This window comes from Echiichthys vipera (genome assembly GCF_963691815.1).
Source record: "Echiichthys vipera genome assembly, chromosome: 6".
Classification (NCBI taxonomy): Eukaryota; Metazoa; Chordata; class Actinopteri; order Perciformes; family Trachinidae; genus Echiichthys; species Echiichthys vipera.
In genome coordinates, this window is record NC_139831.1 from 10,354,652 (window position 1) to 10,379,979 (window position 25,328).

At 38.6% G+C, this 25,328-nt stretch overlaps 1 protein-coding gene across 9 annotated transcripts in view; it reads right to left on the bottom strand.

Moving 5' to 3' along the window:
* The window catches only part of diaph2 (diaphanous-related formin 2), a gene marked incomplete at its 3' end in the record, with an annotated part of 383,236 nt that overhangs the window by 100,388 nt on the left and 257,520 nt on the right, over positions 1-25,328 (bottom strand). For all 9 annotated transcript variants that reach the window (XM_083915494.1, XM_083915493.1, XM_083915499.1 and 6 more), the window contains one exon: positions 4,780-4,904. In XM_083915494.1, the coding sequence (XP_083771620.1) occupies positions 4,780-4,904 (125 nt within the window). The remainder of the gene's footprint in view (positions 1-4,779; positions 4,905-25,328) is intronic.

A 25,328-nucleotide genomic window follows, 5' to 3' on the forward strand; every position in this document is an offset into this window, starting at 1 on the left:
ATTTTTAGTAAATGTTTTCTTCAAACACACACCTATCAAAATATTAATAAAAATCTTAATATCTCCTCTGACATGAAGAATGCAACATGAAAGATGAATATTTGTTCAAGTAATTGAATTTCTCTGTTGTTTTATCCGAGTCTGGACATTTATACTGAGGTGAGAGATACAGACACAGCAATCAGGCGAGAAAAGAGTCCTTTACATATTTACACTGTTTTCCACGGAATTTTGGTTAATTAAAAGGCTCCATGGTTTATCTGTGCTTCAGTTAATTGGCCACACAGTTTACAGTGAATTTCATTAGCGGAGGAAAAGACTTGGGTTGGGGTTGGGGGGCTCAAAGGAAGGTGGTGATTAAGAGAGAGATCTTGTGTGTGTGTGTGTGGCAAGGAGGGTGGGTGTTCCCTTCTAGAAGATGCCACCAGCATGTTTTAACCCAGTTTTCTAATATACAAACCTGCAGAAATAAACATTAAGATTCTATAAATGATCTGATTTACATCGTATTCAAACATAAACTGTAATAAAGTGTAATAACTTATCTAAACAACACCAGACAAAACAAGCCTGTATTATGGGATGTTTCTGCGGTTTCAACCCAGCACCCATAAAAATTGTGTCCTTAACTTTCATTTATTTAACCTTAAGTGCCTCGTGCTTAAAAAATAGAATGCTGTGTAGACCTGTACACAGACCCAGCCTGATGCCAACAGAGTCTCTTACTATTGCTGTTTGACAAAGGCCATCGATAAACACATTGTAGTGAACCCTTTCCTTTGAAGTGTGAGCTAAATCAGGCTGAAGTATCTAAGAACAACAAAAAAGGTGGTAGTTTTATAAATGCATCTGTCGATTTTTCGAAGCCACAAAGGTAATTTTACAGGTACACTTGTGTGGGAAGGCACAGTTTGTGTGAGAAATTGGCACTGGTAGGTGTGTGGGCTTTGTCGGATCCTGGGACCTGAGGCTTCCTATTCACCAACAGATAAGTATTGTAAATCTGTATTGCTGCCTCTTCATGTTGGCAGGAAATTGTCAAGGGAGCTGTCAATATGACAAACGTACTAGAAATTGGAATTATCTCAGGGTAATTAAGCACAATACTACAAGAAAAACCCTATTTGGTAAGATGCTGGTGTCTGTAGACACTTAGACAATGGCATTGAATTCACTATTGCTTGGAATTCTGGGTAAATGAAGACTATATCAAACACACAGCTCCATTCACTCAGCCTAGTAACTGTTGAATATGTTAAAAAACAAATTACACTAGTCTAATATATCTTGATGAAACTGGCCTTAGAGGACAGCTCCTTGTCACTCACTGTGTGAAGATGGGAGAGAATGATGTGCTCTGACTCTGGTCTTCTGGGAAATAAAAGGTTAAGCGAAATATCAGTGGCTTGGGTTAAGGCACTGAGTACAGTGGAGGGAGATGTATTGGACATGTCCAGGCCCCCATCAAGGTTCAGTCCAGTCTCTCATCATCCTCATCGAGCCACCTCACTACCATTAATATTCCAGTATGCAGAGTCTTGCTATAAGCCCTCAGCTCTACTCTATCATATCCAGCAGAAACTGGAAATGTGTGTGTGTGTGTGTGTGTGTGAGAGTGTGTGTGTGTGTGTGTGTGTGTGTGTGTGTGTGTGTGTGTGTGTGTGAGATAGCTGTAGCCTCTCTAGTGAAATAGAGCTCTCTGGGGGCTTGTGCCTCAACTCTACAGCCTTTGTGGGCTTCCATTACTTCTGACAGATAGAGATCACTAAACTGCTGAACAAACACCCCATTCAGTCATTTGCATACATTACAGTAATGGAAAGAGAAAAATGTATCAATAAAGCCAAATGAAGTGCTTCCACTAAGCTTTTCTTCCTCTTTCATTCCTCCTTTCATTCCATACTTCTTTCTTTCAGTATTTCATAACTGCTACTGATTTGTTGCCACACATTTCTTGTCATATTATTTTGTGCAACAATTTCCTCTGAAAGGTAAACACATCAGATGATTGATAAAGATGACAGAAATTTATCAGACTTTCTAATGGGCAAAACATGGAATTTCTGAAGCCTAAAGAAATTAGGAACACTAATCATGCACCCTGAAAAACAAAACATAATTTATTGTTCAAGGTTTAATTAAAACTATGCTGCTTTGGGGCACATATTACATTTGAAATACCTTGGAGTGACCATGGCCTCCTGAAATTAATCTCAGGAAAAAAGCTGACAACAGTCACAGTGAAACAGAGGCTTATGCACTGTACATTACCCCCCCCCCCTGTCTCTGTCTCTCTCTCTCTCTCTCTCTGTCTCTCTCTGTCTCTCTCTCTCTCTCTCTCTCTCTCTCTCTCTCTCTCTCTCTCTCTCTCTCTCTCTCTCTCTCTCTCTCTCTCTCTCTCTCTCTCTCTCTCTCTCTCTCTCTCTCTCTCTCTCTCTCTCTCTCTCTCTCTCTCTCTCTCTCTCTCTCTCTCTCTCTGTGTAACACACACAAGCATACACAAACAAACACAGGCTGACTCATTCATCACGGTACCCAACAGTCAAGACAACAGAGCTTCACTTAACTTTTTCAGGGTTGCTCAAGCATCAAATGCATGACTTTTAGCTGTTGTTGTTCTTCCATCTGTCATGCTTCAAGGAACCAACATCCTTTTTTAATCCCAGGGAAAAGTTAAAAAAGGTATGTTTGCCTTGACACTGCTATTTTATGTGTACCAAAGGAATTGTCAACCCCAAATATACAACACTGTCATTGTTCCAACATTTTTCAGTGCAACACAGATTAGAGTGCTACCTAAACTCATTGCAAACACTGGTACTAAAAACCTCAGCAAATCAACCACAGCCTGTGCTTTCTATATCCTGCACAAAACAGCCCGATCTAATATCTTGGGAGGTTTAAATTGGTATAAAAATACTGTCCTTGGTGACAGACTTCAGTGAAGTGGGTTAAGTTGAGACAGTACAAACACATACCCAAATGCCCTTGTGTAAAACCAGATTTTCAGCTACTTCTGACAAAACAAATCGTATTCAATACTTCTAGTGTGCTATTGTTATGTAGTATGAACATCAAGACAAAAATAACTTGGAAGGAGAAAAAAAACAGTTTTTTACTGACAAACAAATCTACACCAATAACCAAATACTCACGACCACATAGTACACGTGAAATGTTCCTGACACCTTATTATTGCGACTACATTATTATCAATTATATCACTTAATCATAAACAGGTGATCAAACACTCGAGGGAGCTAAGTGAGAGAACAAATGAGCATACACTTTTCAACATTTGACTCCTTCCTGTGCCTCCATGTGTCTACATCCCAAAAATTAGAGCAGTGAAAATTATGATTAAAAATATGTACAACTAAAGCAATTCTGCCACTTTAAAAATCAGGGGAAGGGAAACTACTATACCATTAAAAATAATGAAGACACTGCAATATGGAACACAACACAGATGGAAAATGAAATATATACGCTTGTCAGTGCTTTCCTACTCGTGGCTACATTAAATAAGGCAAGGACCAAAATAGATCTTATTAAATCCCACTAAGCCTTCTTCCTGGCACCAAAACTCGATCAGGTGGGGTGGGGAGAAGGGGGAGGAAGTGGGGTGTTTCAGGTCATGGCCAGCCAGCTTCTCTCTGCCACTCTCTGGGGAGGAACTCCAGACAGTGAGGGAGAGCCATGCTGCAGTATATCTACACTTGTACATTTCCTCTCACTCAAGCCTTTAGTTCTTGGAGGAGCCTGGGAATCAATACTGACATCGGGGTGCAGAGTAGCTTTCTTGCTTGCCTGCTCTGTTTCCAAGTCACCGCCAGGGAGGTCTCTGCTTCAGTTTTTTTAATTACACAAATTTAAGTGCCCGTCTTTGACTGGGAGCAGATTGTTAATGTGTTAGGAGGCTATCACTCTTATACCACCCAATGTGCAATGTCAGCCTTAATAAATCTCAGACAAAAGGAAGAGAAAAATCAGGTAAAATGCTGTTTTATATGAGAGCATCTAGCATATGGAAACACCTAGCCAGTAAATTACTCAGGTAATTATTTCTTCATAATGCTAGGGATAAGTTAAGAAGACACTACTGACTGCCTCTCTGTTGTTTTTTTGTTTTTCATGAAAGGTACCCTAGCCTCAGGGTATTGACAACAGACTTGATTTCCACCATTGATCAAACCTATACAGTGAGACCCTTTCCTCTCAGAAAGGGCATTCAAGAAAGTGCAGAGACATGGCTAATTCAATTTGGGAGCAGAGATTCTTGGCTTTAAGTGAAACACTCTGTTATCGAAACAGGAGAGGTGCCATGAGAGAAGATGGTGCATGGATGCTTGTGTGGAGAGGCTCGTGGCCGGTCAGGAGATGAAATCAGGGATAGGCGATAAGTTGGTGTGAGGGGCTAAAGCCCCTATTAAATTCCCCCAGGGGACAGACGATGGTGGCACAGTGCAGTAAAAATAGCCACAGGCAGGATTTCACTCCTGGGACTCAGGGAGGAGTGAAGAAGGAGATCCGATCAACATCTCATAGCGAGGCAGCCAGATCCATTCCCCACATTCCCTTGGGTGCCACCTATCACACCAAGTGACTTAAACAGCTTGCCACTGCCAGGCAGAACACAAACAGGACAGTCCTTTGCCACTGCTGTTAAAAACAATCGTACATACTGGTACATGTGTAATCTAGAACAGGTGTTTTTGAGGAGGAAATGTAAGTACAAAACTAAGCAAGATGTGAAAATGACCACCATGAAAAGGATATCAACATCTTTTCCACAAACTTATCTTGTTTGTCATCCGTTTTGGGGAAGTTCTCGATGTCGTTCTCAAGCCTCTGAATGTGACGTTCCATGGTGGTCAAACTGCTTTTTAAGATCTCTGCAGACACTGTAGTAAAAAACAAATAAACAAAAAGATACACAATAAATTGATTAGCAACCACAATATAGACTAATATTGGGTCCGCGACAGGCTTCCGGGACATTATGAAAACAATGCAGATCATGTAAACTTTTAAGTTTGAATAAAAGTCAACCTAAGACTTAGTTAGAATATATGTTGTGACATACTCTGACTCCTGCAGTATCCATTTCTGTGTGGCCTAGAAACCAAGCATGTGTAAACACGTGTGAACAGTATGTGTGTGTGTGTGTATGTGTGTGTGTGTGTGTGTGAGAGTGTGCCTCATTAATCAGTCTGTAATCACTGTTTGCAGAGTTGGTGTGAAATCCACAGTATTCAGATCATGCCTTTCAAGTGGAGACTTCAAACAGCAAGCAGTCTTAGGGGATCAAATGGGACAGGAGCATGGATGGAGTGCCATGTTTAGGTCGCTGTTAAGGATTTAGTCTTATTGACACGCAAATATATGTCTTTCAAAAAAACCTGGTCTCAAAAAAGAAAAAAACACACAAAGTTATATGTTAAAATTCAGCCAATAAAACATTTTCCTTGATCAAGCTCTCTCTCTACCGGATTCACTGCATACTGAACAGAGCACTTGATTGAAAGTATTTATGATTATACTATAGGATGCAATGAATTTTCAATTTAAATTACTCTTGATATTCTTTTATAACTTAAGTCCTTGGCCTTGAGGCAAAAAAACCTATTCAGTAAAACTGAAGAGATAGAAAAATGAAAAAAACAAGAGAGAGGGCTGACCACTACCTAGGAACCAAATTTATTGAGTATTATGTTCATGGCCAACATTGTTTTGTAGTGGGAAAAAACATAATTATTTAAGATTTAAGACCAATGGTGATGCTAGACAATAGAAGAAATGTCTGCACACTGACTACAACATTTAAATAGACAATAGTTTAACCACTGACAAAGATAGCTAAAAAGCTGAGTGGGAGTTCATCATTTCACCAAAATAAGTACTTTAAGCTGTAATGAATTGTCTTCCTCTTTAAGACTATGTGAGTATTTAAGAATGGCCCTGTACAACAGGTAATGTCGCAGTAAGATCCTTCCTCTTGAGAGTGTTAACGGGCATAGCAAATTCAATTCCAGGCTAGCCTTGAGTGTCAGCATGTTGGTTAAAGACAAACAGACAAGCAAACAGGTAGGTGAAGGCGATCATACTTACAACATCTTTGGCTGAAGTGGAAAAAAAAGAAACAACAACAAAACCATGGAAGTGACTTGCTGCATGAATGATGGAGTTGATCAGTGATAGTAGTGAGAGATTTTGTTTTGACGAAGGTTTATATCAGGCATTCACAGAGAATGCTCCATCCTATTTTGCAGCCAGGCATTGTGATTTGCATCAAACACTGACCAAAAAAAGCACCATAAGGACAGCCTTCGTCAATAACTTATATCACTTAACCTGCACAACCCCCACATCTGCAAGGTTAGTCCATTCACTAGACTGTAATTGAAGTGTTGAAGGAGTGAGGAGTCAGATAATGGATAAGCCGTCAATATATGTGGCCTTGTTGACATAAGGGTCAACCTTGGCTTGGTTTACATCTATTCCATAACTTGGATTTGCTCTTTTTCTCATTTTCTGACAATACAATTGGATGGCAAGACTGTGGCTAACACAACCCGCCTGCCATACTAAAACAACCTTCAACAAAAATACATGGGATCCAAAGTGCAATGCCACTGGAAAGCGTACACAAACAGACACATTCACAGATGCACACAAAATGCCTGCTGTGATCAGTCTAGAAACAATATAATAAGAGTAAGGGGTGATGTCACTGTCATTGTTAGACTTTGCAGCTAGCAGACAATCTTTACAGATCCAATGACTGAGAGTTTCACAATCCCTCCATCTCAATTCTCACAGAACTGACTCATGGGGATGACAATGAGAAAACCACACAATCACATCTCCAAGGATAGGGCCTCTGACATCCACATGCTCTTGTCACTATGATCACAGCCTCAGTAAAGGTAAAAAAAACCAAAAAGAACCAACTGCATTGTCGGCAGATGGATGCAAGATAAGAAACAATTACATACACATAAATGGATCAAGCCGTGGAGAGGTCTTTTGGGGTTTTGATTGTTGTTTGTGTGGCGTGAGTGGTAGTATTAAGTAATAATCTGTCTGTAATACTGATCATAGTAACCATGATAGCCAAGACAAGGTTGCTCAAGTTAACTGCAATTATGTTTTTGGGGAGTCATTGACAGGATTAGAGTGAAGCCATGGGACTACAGTACAGACTATTGTTTACATGGGAATATACTGTTTTGGACTTCATACAAAACAAACTCAACTTACTTATACATATATATTCTAGTATGGGTGAGTTCATTATTTTTAAGAATACATTGTATACATTAATATCACTTCCCTTCTATGCTCTTATAATGTGGTGTCTACGGAATCAAACATATTCTTTTGGGATATCATTAGTTAAATTACCAAGGAAATAATGCTGCTATTTTCAGGGTAGAAACACTGATATCTTCTGAATACACATTTCAAGTGGATCAGAGGAGAAACAGAGGGGATGTAGGGGTTTGTATATTCGGTCTATCCAGACAGAGAGGATTTCTGAAACATGTAAAATTATTCTAATGACTGCTGTCAGCAAGGCCTGCCGGTGTCTCTCAATGACACAGAAAAATATCTCTGTCTCCAGGTTTCTAAGCCAGCACGCAACTTCTTCTCAGGTAACTGAAAAAAGCATGTCCTTTCTTTAAGTTGTCTGCTGTATGCTTTAGTTGGCGTTCTTGTCAAGCATACTAAATAACTGGGGATGCTGCGTGATGCATGGGGAACAGGAAAGAGGACAAGAAAGACAAAAGCTATTTGAAAGACAAGAAGTTTAACCTGTTTGAACAACATGGAAAACTCCTCCGTGGTCAACATCCTTCAGGTATTGATATGAGCTGTGTAATACTGGACCTTGATGCATTACTCATTTCCCTTGAACAAAAGACAGACTATGGGTATTTCATTAAGCGTTTCCCTGTTTCCTTCAAATAAACTGCCAAGGGAAAAATAATACTGTGTAGCTCACAATACCAAATCAAACGCTATAATGTGAAGATGTCAACTTTATATTCAGTCATTTGTAGAAGGGGGCAATTTTCATTTTGATTTATAGACAAATAATACCAATCTTTCAGCCGCTGCTCTTGCAATGCCGCCAAAGGTTACAAAGGAAATTGAGATTTATCTTGAGTGTTGCTGCCAACGTAGAATAAAAGATCAAGTTTTAAATAATCTACACACTTGTGAAAACAAAGACAAATGCAACATAAAACCAAAGGAGAAGGTCGTTCCTAAGTGCATTCATCACCTTAGCCAAGTAACTGTATGTTTGTGGGAGTGTAGACTAAGCAAGAAAAACAGACACATAGAAGGGATGAATACATAAGGATGGGCGTGCCACACACACACACACACACACACACACACACACACACACACACACACACACACACACACACACACACACACACACACACACACACACACACACACACACACACACACACACACACACACACACACACACACACACACACACACACACACACCCTTTTACTTGCAGTGTAACTGTAGGAAGCCTTCAACCAGCTAAACTAGCTGAGGGGACTTGATGGGGCTTGATAGGGCTTCATTGGGGCATCAGTAGGTCAGTCCGTAGGGGCTTGGTTTTGGAACTAGAGGGTCACCGGTTCAAGTCCCCACATAGAGCAAGCATAGAGTGTGGAGTGGTAGCTTTATAAGTGTCAGTTTACCTTCTAGGCACAGAATCCCCAGCTGTCCAAACAACAAGAGATCTCTCCAGTGCATGTGCGCGTATTTTATGTGTGTCACAACAAACCGACAAAAATGTAATTTCTCTTAGAAGGCTTAATAAAGTATAATTATACTATCGTATGAGCGTCCGTAGCTCCCACTTCTACTCGTGATGAGTAAAACATTTATCAGATTTGTCATTTGGGATGGTTGTGGGGCTGTAATTATGAAGCCTTTAGGGGCCGTCTTCATGTCAACAGAATGCTGCAAGTTATATCCTACAACTGAACAGGGAGAGAGACAATGAGAGACAATGTAGACAATATACACGCAATTCTTTCTCTCAATTGTTATTATTTAATTTATACATTTTATCTGATGCAAAAAAGCACAACAACATTCTATTAGCATTATATGTCAGCCACTGGCCGCCCTCCTCCTCCCATCGGCATTGACCATTGAAAAACCTATATCCGTCGAACCACTAATTAAGTCTGTTTGGCAGACAGGGTGTGGCCATTATCCCATCAGCACTTCTATCATAGGTAAAATGTCTTTCAAGCTTTAGAGATTATAGATGTTAAATCTTTCAGAGCTTCAAAGGAGTAATCTTGCCCTATCTTGTTATCTCTTCATCAAACCTCCACACTGCCTCTTTGCATATACAACATAGGGTGTAAAGAGAGGACGACCTTGTGGGGACTCTACACATGACCAGATACACATAATATCTGCCAAAGGGCATATTCATCACATCAGGGCAAAACTGACTATTGATCAGCAGCAGGATACCAGACAATGATGAATTGTATGTCGATCTAAAAAACGTTTGAATAAATTACAATAATTTCAAATAGCACCACCCCCTTTTCCCACAATAAAAATCATGTTTTGTCTTTTTTTCATTTAGCTGTTTGTGGCACCTGAGACTGAGAGTGAATATGAGATGAAGTGGGAGGCAGACTAGAGTACATCAGAGGAAAGAGACAAAAGGATAAACACAACTCTGTGTTCCCCTTTCAGCAGGAATCAAAGCAGCTCCAGTTGCAGGAGCGAAAGTGATATTGTTGCTGTGACAAAGCAGTCACATTGTTCTTTCTGATTACTTCGGATCATGTGATGTTAAAAACAGCAGGCACGAGAAAGTGGCAAATGAGGGAATTTAATGGACAGCATAAACAAATAAGATGGAGGGGGAAAACATAGTTAAATCACTTATCTATTGGTAAATAATTAAATGCACTACTTATGCTCCCTTATAAATAATTACACACATATGGAAGAATTATATTGTTACACCATACCAGATAATACACAATGCAATTAATCTCACTCAGAGGACACAAATCCCCACATGCACAAACAATCACAATTTCCCCATCAATGTTGCACTAATTGCGTGCACATAAAAGGGTAAATCCGTTTTACTTTTGCTCTATTTCCTCTTTTAATTTGCATTTTCCTTAAAGCCTCCATGTTACAGAACTGTTATCATGATGGAGGATTTGTTTTCTGATTAGAACTGATGCAGTTCTAATCAGCCCCCCACCCCACCCCAAGAGCAAAACCATGAGGTTAAAATATTTAACAGTTAATCTACAAATGCTTCTGAAGCCTCCAGTCTTTTCAATAAATCAAGATGCAATTATTATTAGTGGGGAAAATGATTTTCTAATCTGACACATTAAGTTAAAGATATGTATTGAATATATAATTGAATGTTGTATTGATAGAAACCTTAATCAACTACAGAAGTCCCTTTATGTTACATTACTTTTTTTACCACAACATAATAAAACATTACTTACATCACATTAGCAGTACTATTATATTAATTGCTGTAACTTGAATTATTACAACTACAGCACACAGCATATTACAATGTATATATAATGTAGTGTACAGTGCAATGCAGTCTTTCCTTCCCAGCAAACACTGGTAACTATAAAATAAAGTGTTGAAAAGAAACAAATTTATCTTGCACTAAAGGCATCCAATATCTTAAAATGGCAAGATCTATAATGGAGTAGGATCACATGTGCCAAGAAGAATAAAACATGACATGAGAAATACATAATTGTTAAATTACAACATTTGAATTGAAGTATGGGCTGGAGCCAAAGAGCAAAAGTAAAGCCAGGCACAGAATTCTCTTGAAAGAGGCCTTGTTTACAATGGGGGTCATGTCTGTGAGACTTTATTGCTTTCGGCAGCCATCAGAGCTGCAGCCCAGTGCCAGATCTCTGGAGGAATTACAAACGGAGTCAATTACAATATATTTTGATGCATGGGAAAGTTTAGACATTGACCTGGGGTGATGACAATTCCCTAAGGAGTGCTGAGGAAATCAGTCAGGGTGGTATGTGAGTCTCTGCCCTCTGCAATATAAAGAATAAGGAACTCACAGGGGCGCAATGGTTTACCCACTCTCTCCGACAATCAACCACCTAAATGCTTGTCATGCACTTACTTGAAAACGGTCATTTCTCTTTCCCAAGACATATTTTTCTGTGATATTGTTATATGTTTCGGGTGTCACATAAACAACATAAATGTATGAGTTAGGAGTGTACAACTGGGTGGCTACAGACCTTTTTTTTTTTTTTTTAGAGGCAAGGCAATCGGTGCATGAAAAATACCGATGGGACATGAGTGACCGTAGCCTGAGGTGTCAAGTGTCTGTTTTCATTCAGTTTTGTGCAAGCTATTGTCAATGCTCGCTGAGTTGTTGATATTAGTGAGCTGTCGAGTAAAAGGGATGGCTAAAGCTGTAGGATATTTTTGGGTAAAAACTCAGCTCTGTCCTTATCAAGGTAAATTAATAGATACTATTTGGTATCTTTGTGAAAGCCACACACGGTGGTGCAATGACAAATTCATTATTGTTTGTTAATGACTGCTCATTGGCTAAATGACTGATAAAACAAAAAACATCAACTTTCACCTAACAAGTAATTACCAATAGATATAATTTCAACATTATGATACAGGTAAATAACAGACGTGTAATGCAAAATCCAAACTAGACTGTATTCACAGAACCAGGAGATTCTGGAGGCAGAGAAAGGACACGTCCTGTGTGAGTGCAGTAGACAGGAGAGATGCTCAGTGATGGGGGTGTGGTGGTAGCCTTCAGAGGTTGACTCATGCCTCTAACCTCATTCACAACTTCAAAGTTGCGCCTTATCACAGAGCCGAGGCTATTTCACCTGACAACTGCAAGGGACACACTTCACTTGACATTTCTAGAACCAAAACCTTACTTGACTTACTGCCTTGCCTGAGATCTGCAAAATGCAGGACCAAGAATTTACTAAATGAAGCAAAAACAACAACACCAACTTTTAAATATTTAAAATTAAGTATAACAACATCAATAAATATGCAGTAGCTGCAGGCAGCCATTACCAGGGTGTGAGCCCCAGGGTCCAGACACACGTGCACGAACATGAACATGAACACACACACACACACACACACAACATGACTAATTTAATCCATCACACTTTGGGACCCATTTTAAATAAGTATGAAAGACTGAGATAGAAACATCACTGGCATGATATCATCTACATTTTTTCAACACTAAACAAGGTATAATTGCAAACAACGAGAAGGTTAAATATGCTGCAAACTAATTCTCTTGAAGACAAGATCGACTTAAAACAAGGGAGAGGAAAACCATATCGTGGATTCTCGTAAACAGCTATGACGGAAGCAGCTGCAATATGGATTGGGTAAAGTGCAGTGCATAAAAAAAGGAGGTGTCATTTCTATGTTTACCAGATTATAATTCATGATTTACAGTACTGCCACACTCCTTGTTGGGAGGATGAAGAAAAATATAAGGCATTTTAGCTTGTTAGATGCTCTACTGTGTTGTCTGCCTGGCATTGCTGTGCTGATCAGGTAATGTACAACAGTTTATTAGCTTTGGAAAAAAAATGATAAGAGCAGAGTTTGCAGGGCCATAACACAAAACGACTAAAAACAGCTACAGGAAAAAGTTCATGAGGAAAACTGCAGAGTTGGGTGACAATTCTCTGTGGAATCAGTGACCCTTTCTGATATCTTTTGCATGACAACTTGACAACCTTCCATCATAACTGATCGGAAGTTGGCCACAGTTTATACAAAGGAAACCAGAAACTAAAGCCAGTGCATAATCATCTTAAGTATCACTTAAACATTTTAATGTCAGAAAATGTATTTATTAATTTATAGATTATTATTCATTCATCGACATGTTTACTTATGCATTTTTGTTTGCCTTAGCTGTGGAGATTTAAAATGTTTCTTATTTCTTTGCACATGCACCAAATTATAAATTAGATTAGCACTTGAGAATCTCTAAAACAGTGTATGAACTGACTATTACAATTAATAAGTGAAAGATTATAGGGTTCACCCACAAGCAGTGCATAGACCTCTAATAATAAAAATGATACATTCATTTATGGTGACCCTGATTCCTTTTCAGTTATGTTTCTCTGAGGAACAAGAGGTCAGGAGTGATTTGAACTTCAGTGGTCAGATTGAGAAGTGGACACCCAGCTCATGATGATAACCTGCTTTTTGATATACAGAACTTCATCTTTAAATTTTAGTGATATACTACTTTCTATAATAGAACCCAAATTACTGCTATTTAAACATTTAGCAAAATAAAGATGAAATAATACATTTCTTTAAATTAAGTTTATTTGTCATGCTTATCAAATGTCATTCTTTTTAAGTAATCTCAGTGGGACTCTGATGGTGTGTTTTCATTAATAGCAGCATCAAGGTCAACTGGCAGGGAGTAAGTGAGGTATAGTAGTTGCCTTGAGTGTAAGTCTTCACCCTTTTATTCTTTTCCGCTCTATAACACATTCACATCCAAAACATCTAGCTCAGATTTTCCTGCCTCTCCCTCATCTTGCATCTTAGTCACTCACGTCTTTCCTCAGACTCTCTTTCCCCTGCTGTCATTTGGGTTTATGTTACGTTACCATTTGTAGCTCAAGAGCTCCCTCTGTGAGAGATATTGTTCCCAGACAGAGGAACCTCTTTGTATGGGCATATTTACACAAATCTGACTAAAGTTATTTTATTTAAACATTTCTCTTTGGTTGAGACGGATCATTTATAAATAAGAATTCTTAATCAGGACTAATAATTGAAATTACTTATTTCCCTATTTGATATGTTTTCTTGTAATGGCATAAATAAGCTATAGCAATTGTGAAAATAAGATATAACTTCTAACAAGGCTCTTAATTAAACACTGAGATCTTGGAGGATTGAGGATGTCTGATAATGTAGCAATTATCAAAATTGTCACTCTATAATGCTGTGCTACAAGGTTAGTGAAAGAACATTTTGAGTTTCAGTTTCAGTGCAGACCACTGAGCAGCAAGCACAGTTTAGTCATTGTTTTGTAGCAGATTGTGCAGAAAACTGAAATTACGTTATGTTTCCCACTGTTATAACAGTAACTGTATTTTTACAGGAGTTTGGTCTATATATCTCTCAATAAATTCATCCTCAGATGATATATCAGCTCCTCCAAAAAGAAAACATTTTAGTTTTACACTGCACAAATTATTATCATTTGTAGGATTGCACTTTTCTTATTTTATCCTACTCCTTACTTTTGCACTTGGTCGCTAATATGCCTTTTCAAATAGATTTTTATACTTTTTGACATGGATTATACTACAGATTATATTATATTTTTTCAGGAGTAAAAATTGGAAGTACACTTTTACTATGCTCTTTTACTGCAATCATACTGTTCTTTTAAAAAAACATTGACCTTTTTCAACACATTTTTTACATTGTAGGTAAATGAGTTCCTTGGGGATTCAGGGGTCGACAGTTCGATTCTGATATACTTCTGATATAATGTTAGTGTATCTTGGTGTAACGATACACATACTTGTACTGTCACAATGCAGAACATTCTGGACGGGTACAGAGGTGGACCGGGGTCTGTAAATATGGCATTAATATGGCGGATGTACAGTCATATTGAAGTCGCCGACCCTCCGGACCTGTTTAGTCTATGGCTTGGCCCGCGCGTGTGCAGCATGGGTGCGCAGTAGCAGCCAGCAAGTAGCAGAGCAGTAGCAGCATAGCCGTAGCACAGGATGCGGGGATGGAAGGCTAGCGAACAGAGAGCTAACTGTGTGTTGAACGACAACATGAAACCGGAGCTTGCATACGTCCCCCTCATTCAAATCCCGAGTATGGGAAAACTAAAGATACTAAGTTAATTTTGAATGCAAACGCATTTAAAAAGGCACAATCCAGGTGTTATTATCACCAATGCTGTGATAAAAACCAAGCTGTGTAAAACTAGCTCCCGACACCATTTCAACAACCCCTACCTCTGAATTTCAGAATGAGAAAATGCCATAACCTAAGTTAATGCTGCAGTTGCAATTATTTACTAATTATTATTACTATTTATTTATTGGAGAATTGCAGCAGTATTTTTAATACTGTTATACACTTTATTCATATGTTTCATACTGACAGATAAAACTGTTTATCTGTTGTGTTTAATTGTTTACTAATTAAACTTATGTTCGTTCTGACATCAAAGCAGTTTTTTTCATTTTCCCCCATTAACTATGAACCATTCTGTCCTGTCCCGTACCGTGACTTCAAAACCATGGTACGTACCGAATCATGACTTTAGTGTGCCCTTACACCCTTATTGTTTCTACTACTTTCTACTTCAACTTCAAAAAAGTAGCTCTAAAACTCACTAAATAGGTTATTTATTTAATCCATTAAAAAATCCAAAAATGTCAAGTTGCAGTTTTATTGGGGTTATGTGCTGAGCTGTTTCTGTACAAAATATATTTTTTTATACAATTAAACAAAAAAATATTTTGTATACCACGTCTCCTGACAACAGTTTCATATTGAATGGACGGTTATGAGAGTGGTATCGACCTTCTCATCTAACTCTCTAAAAAGTGAATAAGCATGTCTCTCAAAACCGTCCATTCAATTCTTTTAAATGTGAGTCTTCAGTCACAGACAATGGGGCTCCATTACTAAAAAAAAAATCATGGCACTGCATACATTTTAAAACAAAGGTGGTTCCAAGAGCTGCCATGTACTTGTTATTTGTAATTACATTTAGCCCCTGCTTACATAAAGGAAAATTCCTGTCTTTCTGCAGACACTACATCTCACGCTGTGGGTCCCAAGCGACCACACTACCCAGCAGTCCAGTGGTTCAACAATGAGGGATGTCGGCCCTTTACCATTCAGTTTTCGATTTACACCATCCATCAATGCAGACAGCAGTCCTTTACATTTTCCAAGCACTGGTCTATGGACTCTGGCAATCATGCCAATTGCTGCAGTCCCCATCCCTGATTATTGATGAGATTTAGATGTAAATGATGTGTACACTGGAGGAGAAAAGACAGCCAGGCTCTTCTTGATTGGCTTTAAACTGAGCAGTCATATTAAAGAGGCACCTGTCAGATGGTAGGTCACATCCTTTCAGCATATTGGTTTTATCTTCCAGTGCAGCTGACTGGTTATGGTTGTTCCCTAACAGCATTGGGAGCAGGGGAGAGGAAGGTATGCATTAAATAGGCTCACTGACTAGAAAATGTGGAAGTTGGTACAAGGTATTTGGCAGAAGCAGGAATACATTTTTAATTATTTAGGTAAAGGCACAGTCCTCAGTATAAATACAGCAAAGGTATGTTAGAGCCATCATCCTAACCTTAGCATCCCATACATGTGCATTCAAGAAAGCAAACTTTGCAATTGAAAGGAATTAAAGAATGTTGTATAAATGCCTTTAAGTCCACTTTTCTTTAAATTCACTGTACATATTTTGAAAAGAAAAATATGTACAGTGCGTTTCAATTAATTGCTAAAATGTATGTGTATTGTAGATTGTTTCTAAAAATGCAGGGCATATTACATATACTTGTTCCACTTCTGCTTGTAGCTTTTCTGCGACCTACATGTAACTTCCTAAATTAGGATTCCCCGTGTCCCTATATCATGTTGATGAAGTAGATGGGGAGAGATTCATATCCCTTACACGGCGAGAAAGGTCAGATCAATTCTCTCACAAACCATATCTGTTTTCATTTAGCAGTGGCCATATAAGGACTTCATAGGACATAACATCTCTTTAGAAACATATGTTTAAATAAGTGTACAATCATGAAGTATTTAAGCAGGGATGTGTTCAGTATTAATTTGGCTGGAGTGTCTTTTGTGTTCCATCCACATGAGACAAGGAGACTCGGTACGCACGATTGCAAAGCCATAAACACAGCCCCTTTCCACCTCAGGCAATCCTTAAACTCATCAGCAGTGTAATGAGACTTTCGAGCTGGGAGATGAATTAACTGGCTGGTTTTCTTGTTTTTATCCCCCATCCCCCCATATAGAGTAGCTGAATAGAGTGTCGGGAGCAACCCAAGACTGTGATGTATGTAGCATGACCAAAACACATAGAATGTAGATGGGTGAAAACAGAGACATTGATTGTCTTGCTGGAAAAGTATGAGACAATCAGGCTCTAGTATAAATCAATGTATTTTAGAAAAGCATGCTGAAAGTCACTTTGGCAGTGAAAACTGTGATGTATAAGCACACATCTACGCACACACATACACAAATATAACAAAATGGGCATATCTAATATAAATTTCACATATTTTTACGCAGTTCTTGTGAGCACCCAGGTGGCATGGAAGAAAAACACTTGTCATCCACTGCAGGGAAATAACTCAATATCAAAACCATCTGTGTAGTGCTTCTATACGGCCTTGGTTTAGGAAACCAGAGAGGGATCATGTTACTGATGCTGCACTAGTAACTTTCACTAGTTGGTCAGTGTGTCTCGGCAGAAAGGGTTGGGATCATTACACCCTCAAAAGCGTACAACCATACCACCCAGAGGACACTGGATCTTGTTCAATCTTTGCAGCTAAGCAGAGTTGTGCCTGGTTGATATTTGGATGGAAGACCACCTGGGATTATCTGTTATCACTGAACCCTAAACAAACTGATTTGCTGCCATCGGTGTGCAAGTGTTATGTGAGATTGTTGTTAGGCAGTTCATTAAGCAAATTGTTAGGTAGTTCATTTATGATTAATGGTTAAGGTAGAGTAGGGCAGTCCATTTACCACTGACATGTTAAAAAAATGCATGCCAGACTGCACCGTCCCCAGGCCAACAGAAAGGGTTAGTAATGACAAGTTCTAACATATAGGGTGGCCATATGAAGTTAGAATGTGTCTCATTAAGTTTTAAGAGTTCTTTAACTCACCAGAACTATCCAGGATCAATGAAATTTAAATCCAACAACATACTGTAGATTGAAATGATAGAGAAAATAATATTACACTCTTGTTGTCCCAGTCCATGTTAAAATGTTGCTTTAGTGACAAAATAATTCTTCTGTAGCAGTGTAAGTGTCTCTAAGTGAGGGTGACCCGGGTGTTAAAAAAATAAATAAATAAAAAAATTGCACCAATGGTACTTCTGGACCTAATATTACATCAGTCTGCCTCACACTAAAAACTATGTTTTAAAAAAGGTTTTTGCTTTTTTTGTTTAAGAATCTCCGAAATTGAAAAAACCTGGAACATAGTGCCCCCCCCTAAAAAACAGCTTAAAAAAGAAAAAAGAAAAAATATGAGCGCACTGTGGACAGAGAGAAAGCTGTTGCCATTTAAGAGTCGGCTGTCTCAGGTGTTAAGCGCTAGGCGCCATAGGGCTGACAAAAACATTAGGGAACTAAAATTGCATAAGGCATACAGTACCCGGGTGTTTGTGCTGTTATCTTGTAGCCCAAGGCAGCTTCAATGTGTGCTCCCATTCAGCCATAAGTTAGGGGGGGGTTTGTAGCTTGCAGCCAATCAGCCTATTGTAATAACCAACAGCTTAAGGCTTTGCTGAAAGCTGTCATTGCCCTCAATGCACAGTACTACTCCAAGAATATACTGTAGGTCACTATGAAAATAAAAGTTTAACCCTCAACCCATTTTCCCTTAAACCAAGGAGTGGGGATGTATGTCAGTATAATGGGCTAAGGGATAGCTACTATACACATTCTGGATATGTTGCATGCTTGAGAAGCACTGGAATAATTCTTCTCTGCACTTGAGTCAGCTTGAAAACAGCCCAGGGGCAGAAAGAGGAGGCTATCATCATCTTCCTCACAGAAGAAAGCTTTAAATATGCCTATAAACCTACTGAAATCATTGTCATTTCCTGCTAATGGCCTGCCTGATTACTTACAAGGCTATTGCCCACCTTCTCTAGGAACAGGTGGGCAGTATTTAAGTGGTCATCCCAAGTAACGACTGGTGAAAGAGAGATATCACACTCCACTGAGTATGTAGTGGCTCACAATGAGAGTTCTTGGTAGGACAGGCAATCTTGGAACAGACATTCTTAAGACTAAACCACGAGCAAGGGTCAGACAAGCCCGAGAGAGAATGCCCTGTCAGGGCATATCTGAGTCCAAGGCAGACCCAACATACTGTATGAGCATCATCTGCCAAGGTTTTACACTCACAGTGGCAAATTATCCCTGTTGGTGGAGGGAGAAGGCTTGGCAGAGGACAGTCAGTAGCAATAAAAGCATTTTGCTGCCATCTTCAATACTACCAGATGGCTAAGGAATATCTACTGCATGTGTTACAACTGTGTATCTAACTGAGATACTGATATACTTTTGTGGGGAACAGGTCTTTTTATCAGAGTGAACTGGTCAAAAAGTACATTGATAGCTGCTATTGCTCGCACTGCAGTCATAAAACATGACATGGGGATTTCTGTGGTTGAGTAGATGCGCACCAGAAAATCAAATGCAAACACATTTAAAGAGCATCATGTTACAACCATTGCTGCTTGAATATGAACATAAAGGGGACCAAGGCAAAGCAGGGTAGAAAGCATCAACATCGAAACAAAAGCCTCTCAAGGTGAAAAAAAAAGTGTACAAGGGAAGCTGGAAACAATAATGGGCTGACATGAAACATAATCCCCTCTGTCTGCGATTTTATTGGCAGCCTCCAAAGAATGGTGGCTCCCCTATTATGACATAACACATCAAAATCGCAGCATAGCACACACAGAAAAGGCCACCTGATGATAAACACAGCAGACACCATCAGAGGCTTTATCTCGTGGCTGCCTGCAGCTCGACACAGGTTCAATTTGGCCCGCAACGATCGATTCTGTCCCTCCTTACCTCTGCTTCAGTTGGAGGAATAAAAACAGACCTTTCGGTAAGGAGCAGGTCTCAGCTGGTATGCCATGTCAAGGCAAAGGAGGGGGAAACTAAAAACAGCTATGCACCTGAATTGTGGTTGCCCATGAAACTGGCACACAGATTTTTCTTGGCACAACATTTGAATCAAGTCCAACTATAATGTATCTATTATCAACATTGGATTGTATACATAAATTGAAATGCAAATGAATAATTGAACAGGAAAGAACAGTAGTATGTGAAGATGGCTTTAAAAGTATAATATGAAGTGTTATCCATACAAACAATGTATAAACTAATACAAAAATGATACCTCTCACTCATCACTTATGACCCGCTAGAAGTGTGTGGTGGTGTCTGTATCTGCAGAGACCCTGCCCTGTGCCTGGATTTTCTGTTTACTTTATATTTTAAGAGGGACAAAGATGTGAGTGTAGGCTTCGCACACATGATGGTTTAACCCGCAATAGCAGCATGCTAGGTGATTCCCACTGGCTATTTGTGATGCTCCTCCCCCTTAGTGTAAGATACTGACCAAGCCCCAACCACAGCAACTTCCTGGTTGGTCCAATACGGAAGTGCAAAAATTAGTTCGCCGAGTGGCCACTAGGGGCATGTTTCATAATAGAGCAGTTTCTCATTGACCGCCATGATAAATAGGCCATTTTCACAGGATAATTTAACCTAGTTAAGGCCTGGAACAAAGAACCATTATAGTCTGTCTGTTTAGGCCATACAGACTAGAATGCCACCCCATATATAGTACCCATCTAGGATTTGAGCTAAAGCTGAGCCTGTATTGAAATACAGTGTAGAGTAATTGTGTCACAACTCTGGTAAAACTGGGACGAGTACCTTACTGTCCACTGTGCATGGGCAAGGAAGGAAAAGGTCAAACCCCCAGCAACAATTGTAGAATAAAGAACAACTTTATTGTTGAAGATTCATTGAAATATAATACATTTCTTTTCAAGCTCAGTTATGTTACTGCCAAGAATTAGTATGATCAAATTTAATGAAACATAAAAATAAAGACGTCATTCGCTTACGTCAGTAATACCTGTTTACATTTGTTTCTGTATGTAGCTGCCATATAACATAATTTGGCTTGCACAGCACAATAGATAGGCAAATGTGAAAAAGCATAAGTTACATATATATATATATATATATATATATATATATATATTTGTTTGTTTGTTTTTTTCTTCCTGTCCGTGAAATGTATTTTGGTGTGAGAACAAGCCATGATCTTGTGGGTAATTTTGTCCTATAAAGAAACACCATTGCTGGGTCTCTATATTTGATGGGAGTATAATCATTTCCTGAGCTGAAAGCAAAAGGATTGATTATGGTATCATATTCTTTACATGGGAGGAAAAACACTCTTTTATGCCAGTGTGAACACTGTAGAACACTTCTTTCACGACAATTATTAAAACCATGTCCCATTTATTTGCAATATCAACCCTCACTCAGATGAAGGTTGTCCCTCTGATCAGTATGCAGGCGACCTGGCTTCAAATCCTCAATTTCAAATGCAAATGCAGTGCAACTGATTTAAATAATATTTGAATATGGATCACACAGTGTGACTCCATATCACAGAGCTGGAAAAAAGAAGGTGGAAAATGCAAATCATCAACATGTAAGAGAAAGGTCACAGTCAGGACCTGTTACATTTATTTTGGAAATAAAGGGCTGGCTGCTAAATTAAACTCATCCCATAAAGCCTGAGGACAAAATTAGAGGATATCTGCATGATTCACATCGTAAAACCAAACAAACACAATATGGTCTGTACTGTACAAGAGTTTGGCTAGCAGATATGAAACAACTGTACCTGTTTCCATCCTACATTAAAAAATATACTAGATGAGAAAAACTGGTGAGGTACAAAACGTTTCGGTTACAGTTGTGGTGGCATCAGGTCTGTCATATCATATATGTCATGTCCCTTAGAACATTGAGCCAAACAACTGCAAATACTTGAGAGAGATGACAGAACTGTACTGTAGGTACAATGCTTTATAAATTACTGTAGTTCACAATATTAATAAAATTAGAGAACAAATTATAAATACTTTATTCTGAAATACTGTTATTTTTTATTGTTCAGAATTTGATTGAATATCGGCTGTGACTGTACAACTGCTGTACTGCCATGTTTTATTTTTTAAATAACCAAGGCACTTTAACTATAACATTATTTAGTGAAAAAAACATTGGGCAAAATTAGAGAACACTTTTAGATACCTCGCACTGCTCTGGTTTGATTTTGGTCCATTCTTCTTGCAGTCTCTTACACAGTTTGGTAACTATAGTGGGTTTCTTATCCATTAATTTATTGGCAAGGATTTCCAGAGATTCTCTATGGGGTTCAGATCATTTCATTGTTTCAATATCCTTAGCTTCAAGCTTGAAATGAAAGTTTTGCACTTTCTGTGTATATTAAGATTTATGTATTTTAGACAGACAGACAGACAGACAGACAGACAGACAGACAGACAGACAGACAGACAGACAGACAGACAGACAGACAGACAGACAGACAGACAGACAGACAGACAGACAGACAGACAGACAGACAGACAGACAGACAGACAGACAGACAGACAGACAGACAGACAGACAGACAGACAGACAGACAGACAGACAGACAGACAGATAGATAGATAGATAGATAGATAGATAGATAGATAGATAGATAGATAGATAGATAGATAGATAGATAGATAGATAGATAGACTGGAAAAAAGTTGGCTAGTGGAAATTCTGATTGCCTGGTGATCAAAAAAGTTATTTTTTGAACCCTGGTCGCAGTGCAGTTAGTCACTGATGATACAAGTTATGATGTTACTGTGACAAGATTCATGAAGCACTATAGCAGGATTTTTTTAATGATTTTTTGTTGTTTTACTTAAGTGTATGCACTGAGTTAAGTTTGTTCATTGTGCTGCTGTAAGACACACATGTCAGTAATTAGTCTGATCCCAAACTAGTTGCGCTAAGTGATAAGCTAACTGGCTAGCTTCTATAGCTGCCTTGTATTCCTGTAAATGTTTAGGTAATGTGGTTCGGATATTATTAACATTAACATTATTGCCTTTTGTGTTTAATACTGATGTAGAGAAGATGCAGATTTAAGTGACAGTTCTTAAATGCTTATATAATGCTGGATATAAGAAATAATTCGTTTTCATGCATTTGTTCTTATGTGTTATATTTCAGAAAATGTATGTGCACTGACAAGCTTATCTTCTGTACTGCTTCTATTTCCTATTACTCTGGGAGTGAAATACTTAAATCAACCAATGACTCACTGACCGGGGCCCTCTGGAGCCCTGTAGGGGCCACAACCACATCTCGCTAACCAGTTTCAGGGGCCCAACAGCACCAGATCACAACAGAATTCATTTAAGGATAAATTAAATCTATTAAGGATACCTTTCCTATAGAACAGATCTATATATTGTCCTTAATCAAACTAAATAGCCTCTTATTTACATGACGGCCTGTACTTTCTGTCTCAATATGGTTGCATGTTTACAATTCTCCTCTGCTCTCTGTATCGTCAATGGCAGAGTTCCGCCCCGATGCGGAAAAACATATCTGCATTTTTGATAGAAATACCCCCCCCCCCAAACCTAGGGTAAACACTGTATAGTAATAATTTAACTAATATATATATATATGGTTCTATATATTTGTTTCCCCTCAAAAATATGGCTGTGATTACATTGACATTCAACAGTGCACAATTTCCCAGAATGGCAAAAAAAGAAACATCAAGGGTGGCATGTTAAGAACAAATAACTGGAAGATATTACATAATAGATACAGATAAGCATGGTCTTGGCAGACCCTGAAAAAAAACAGCACGTCATATAAATGCTGCAATACAGGCAGTGAATGCCTATGCACGGCTAAGTCTTTGCTCCTCTGGGGATATAAATCACTGGTGATGGTGGAATCTTCACACGTAGTAGTATGCATTAAATGAAAGGGGCACAAGGGAGTAGGCTCCTCTGGGTCTAGTAAAACACCAATGAGCAGTCCTGCAATGCTTGCTTCAGGCCATGCTTTTATATTATATATTGATGACAACCCATGATACAAATGACCCAATTTAGTATCCAAAATCAATTCCCACTCCCACTGACGAACAGCAGTTGGCAAGAGCTGCCCAGATTCTTATGACAGCATTTGAGCCACAAACACGTTTTCTCCATCAGTGGTCAATAGAGGCAGAAAGTGTGGGAAGAAATGGAGAATAAAACAGAGGCTGTTACGACCACCTAGTCGGTAAATTATCTGTTGCCTTTTAAGGTCAATATCAAGTCTGGTATGATGTTCATTTTTCTACATGACATTGAGTGATTTGTGTGCATAGAACAATAAAGATAAACATAAATATGACTGGCACAATAGATCAGAGCTCTAAACTCCCTTTCTGTTGTAATGTTACAAAAAACACATACAACCATGACTAAGGCCTGTACATGTCTGGAATACATTTCTTTATTCATAGCCAACAGGAAAACTATCTATATACTATGTTTTCCCATTTATTTATACATAGCGAGGTTGTCTTCTCCTGTTACTAGCAATTAGTTTTGCAGGAGGCCTGGCACTGAGGAGAATAATACCATAAGAGGATAACACCCAACAGTGCACCATCACCAACACATAGACACACCATGCCTAATCTTTGAGAGACACTTTAAGCACATTTCTACCTACATGATTCTGAGACAAGAGCATTAAATCTTCACTTTCAAGGCAGTGAAAAGGATCACACAACCTCAGAAGTGATTTAAATATTTTACTTCTCTCCTACATACAGTAGTCAATACTTGGTCTTTAACCTAGATTTTTTTACCACCCAAATGTTTTGGGAGTGTGTGTGTTTAAAGAACAAAACTGCCATTTATAAAATCAGCCAAGTTGGGCTGCACTTGTTAGTGCCTTTCTTCCCCTTGTAGACACATTTTGCTTGATTTTAGTTTATTAATATTACGGTTCTTATTGCCTTTATGTCATTTTATTAACACTGTATGTTTTGCAAGGTAATTTGTGGCACTTTCTAAATTATCATTAGATTATTATAAGATAACATTTTGTTCTTTAATGACATTAATAATAAAAAAGTTATTTTATCAGATGAAACTCAGGCCATGACTGAGATGTGAAATGAATAAAAAAAGATGATGTTGGTCCTTAGAGTTTATTTTTCAAGTCTTTGGTCCTCTCCATGAATTTTAATTCAGTCAGACAAAACCAAATCAGTCATCCCTGGAATATGAAATAATATTTCATATCCCACTTCTGCTGGAT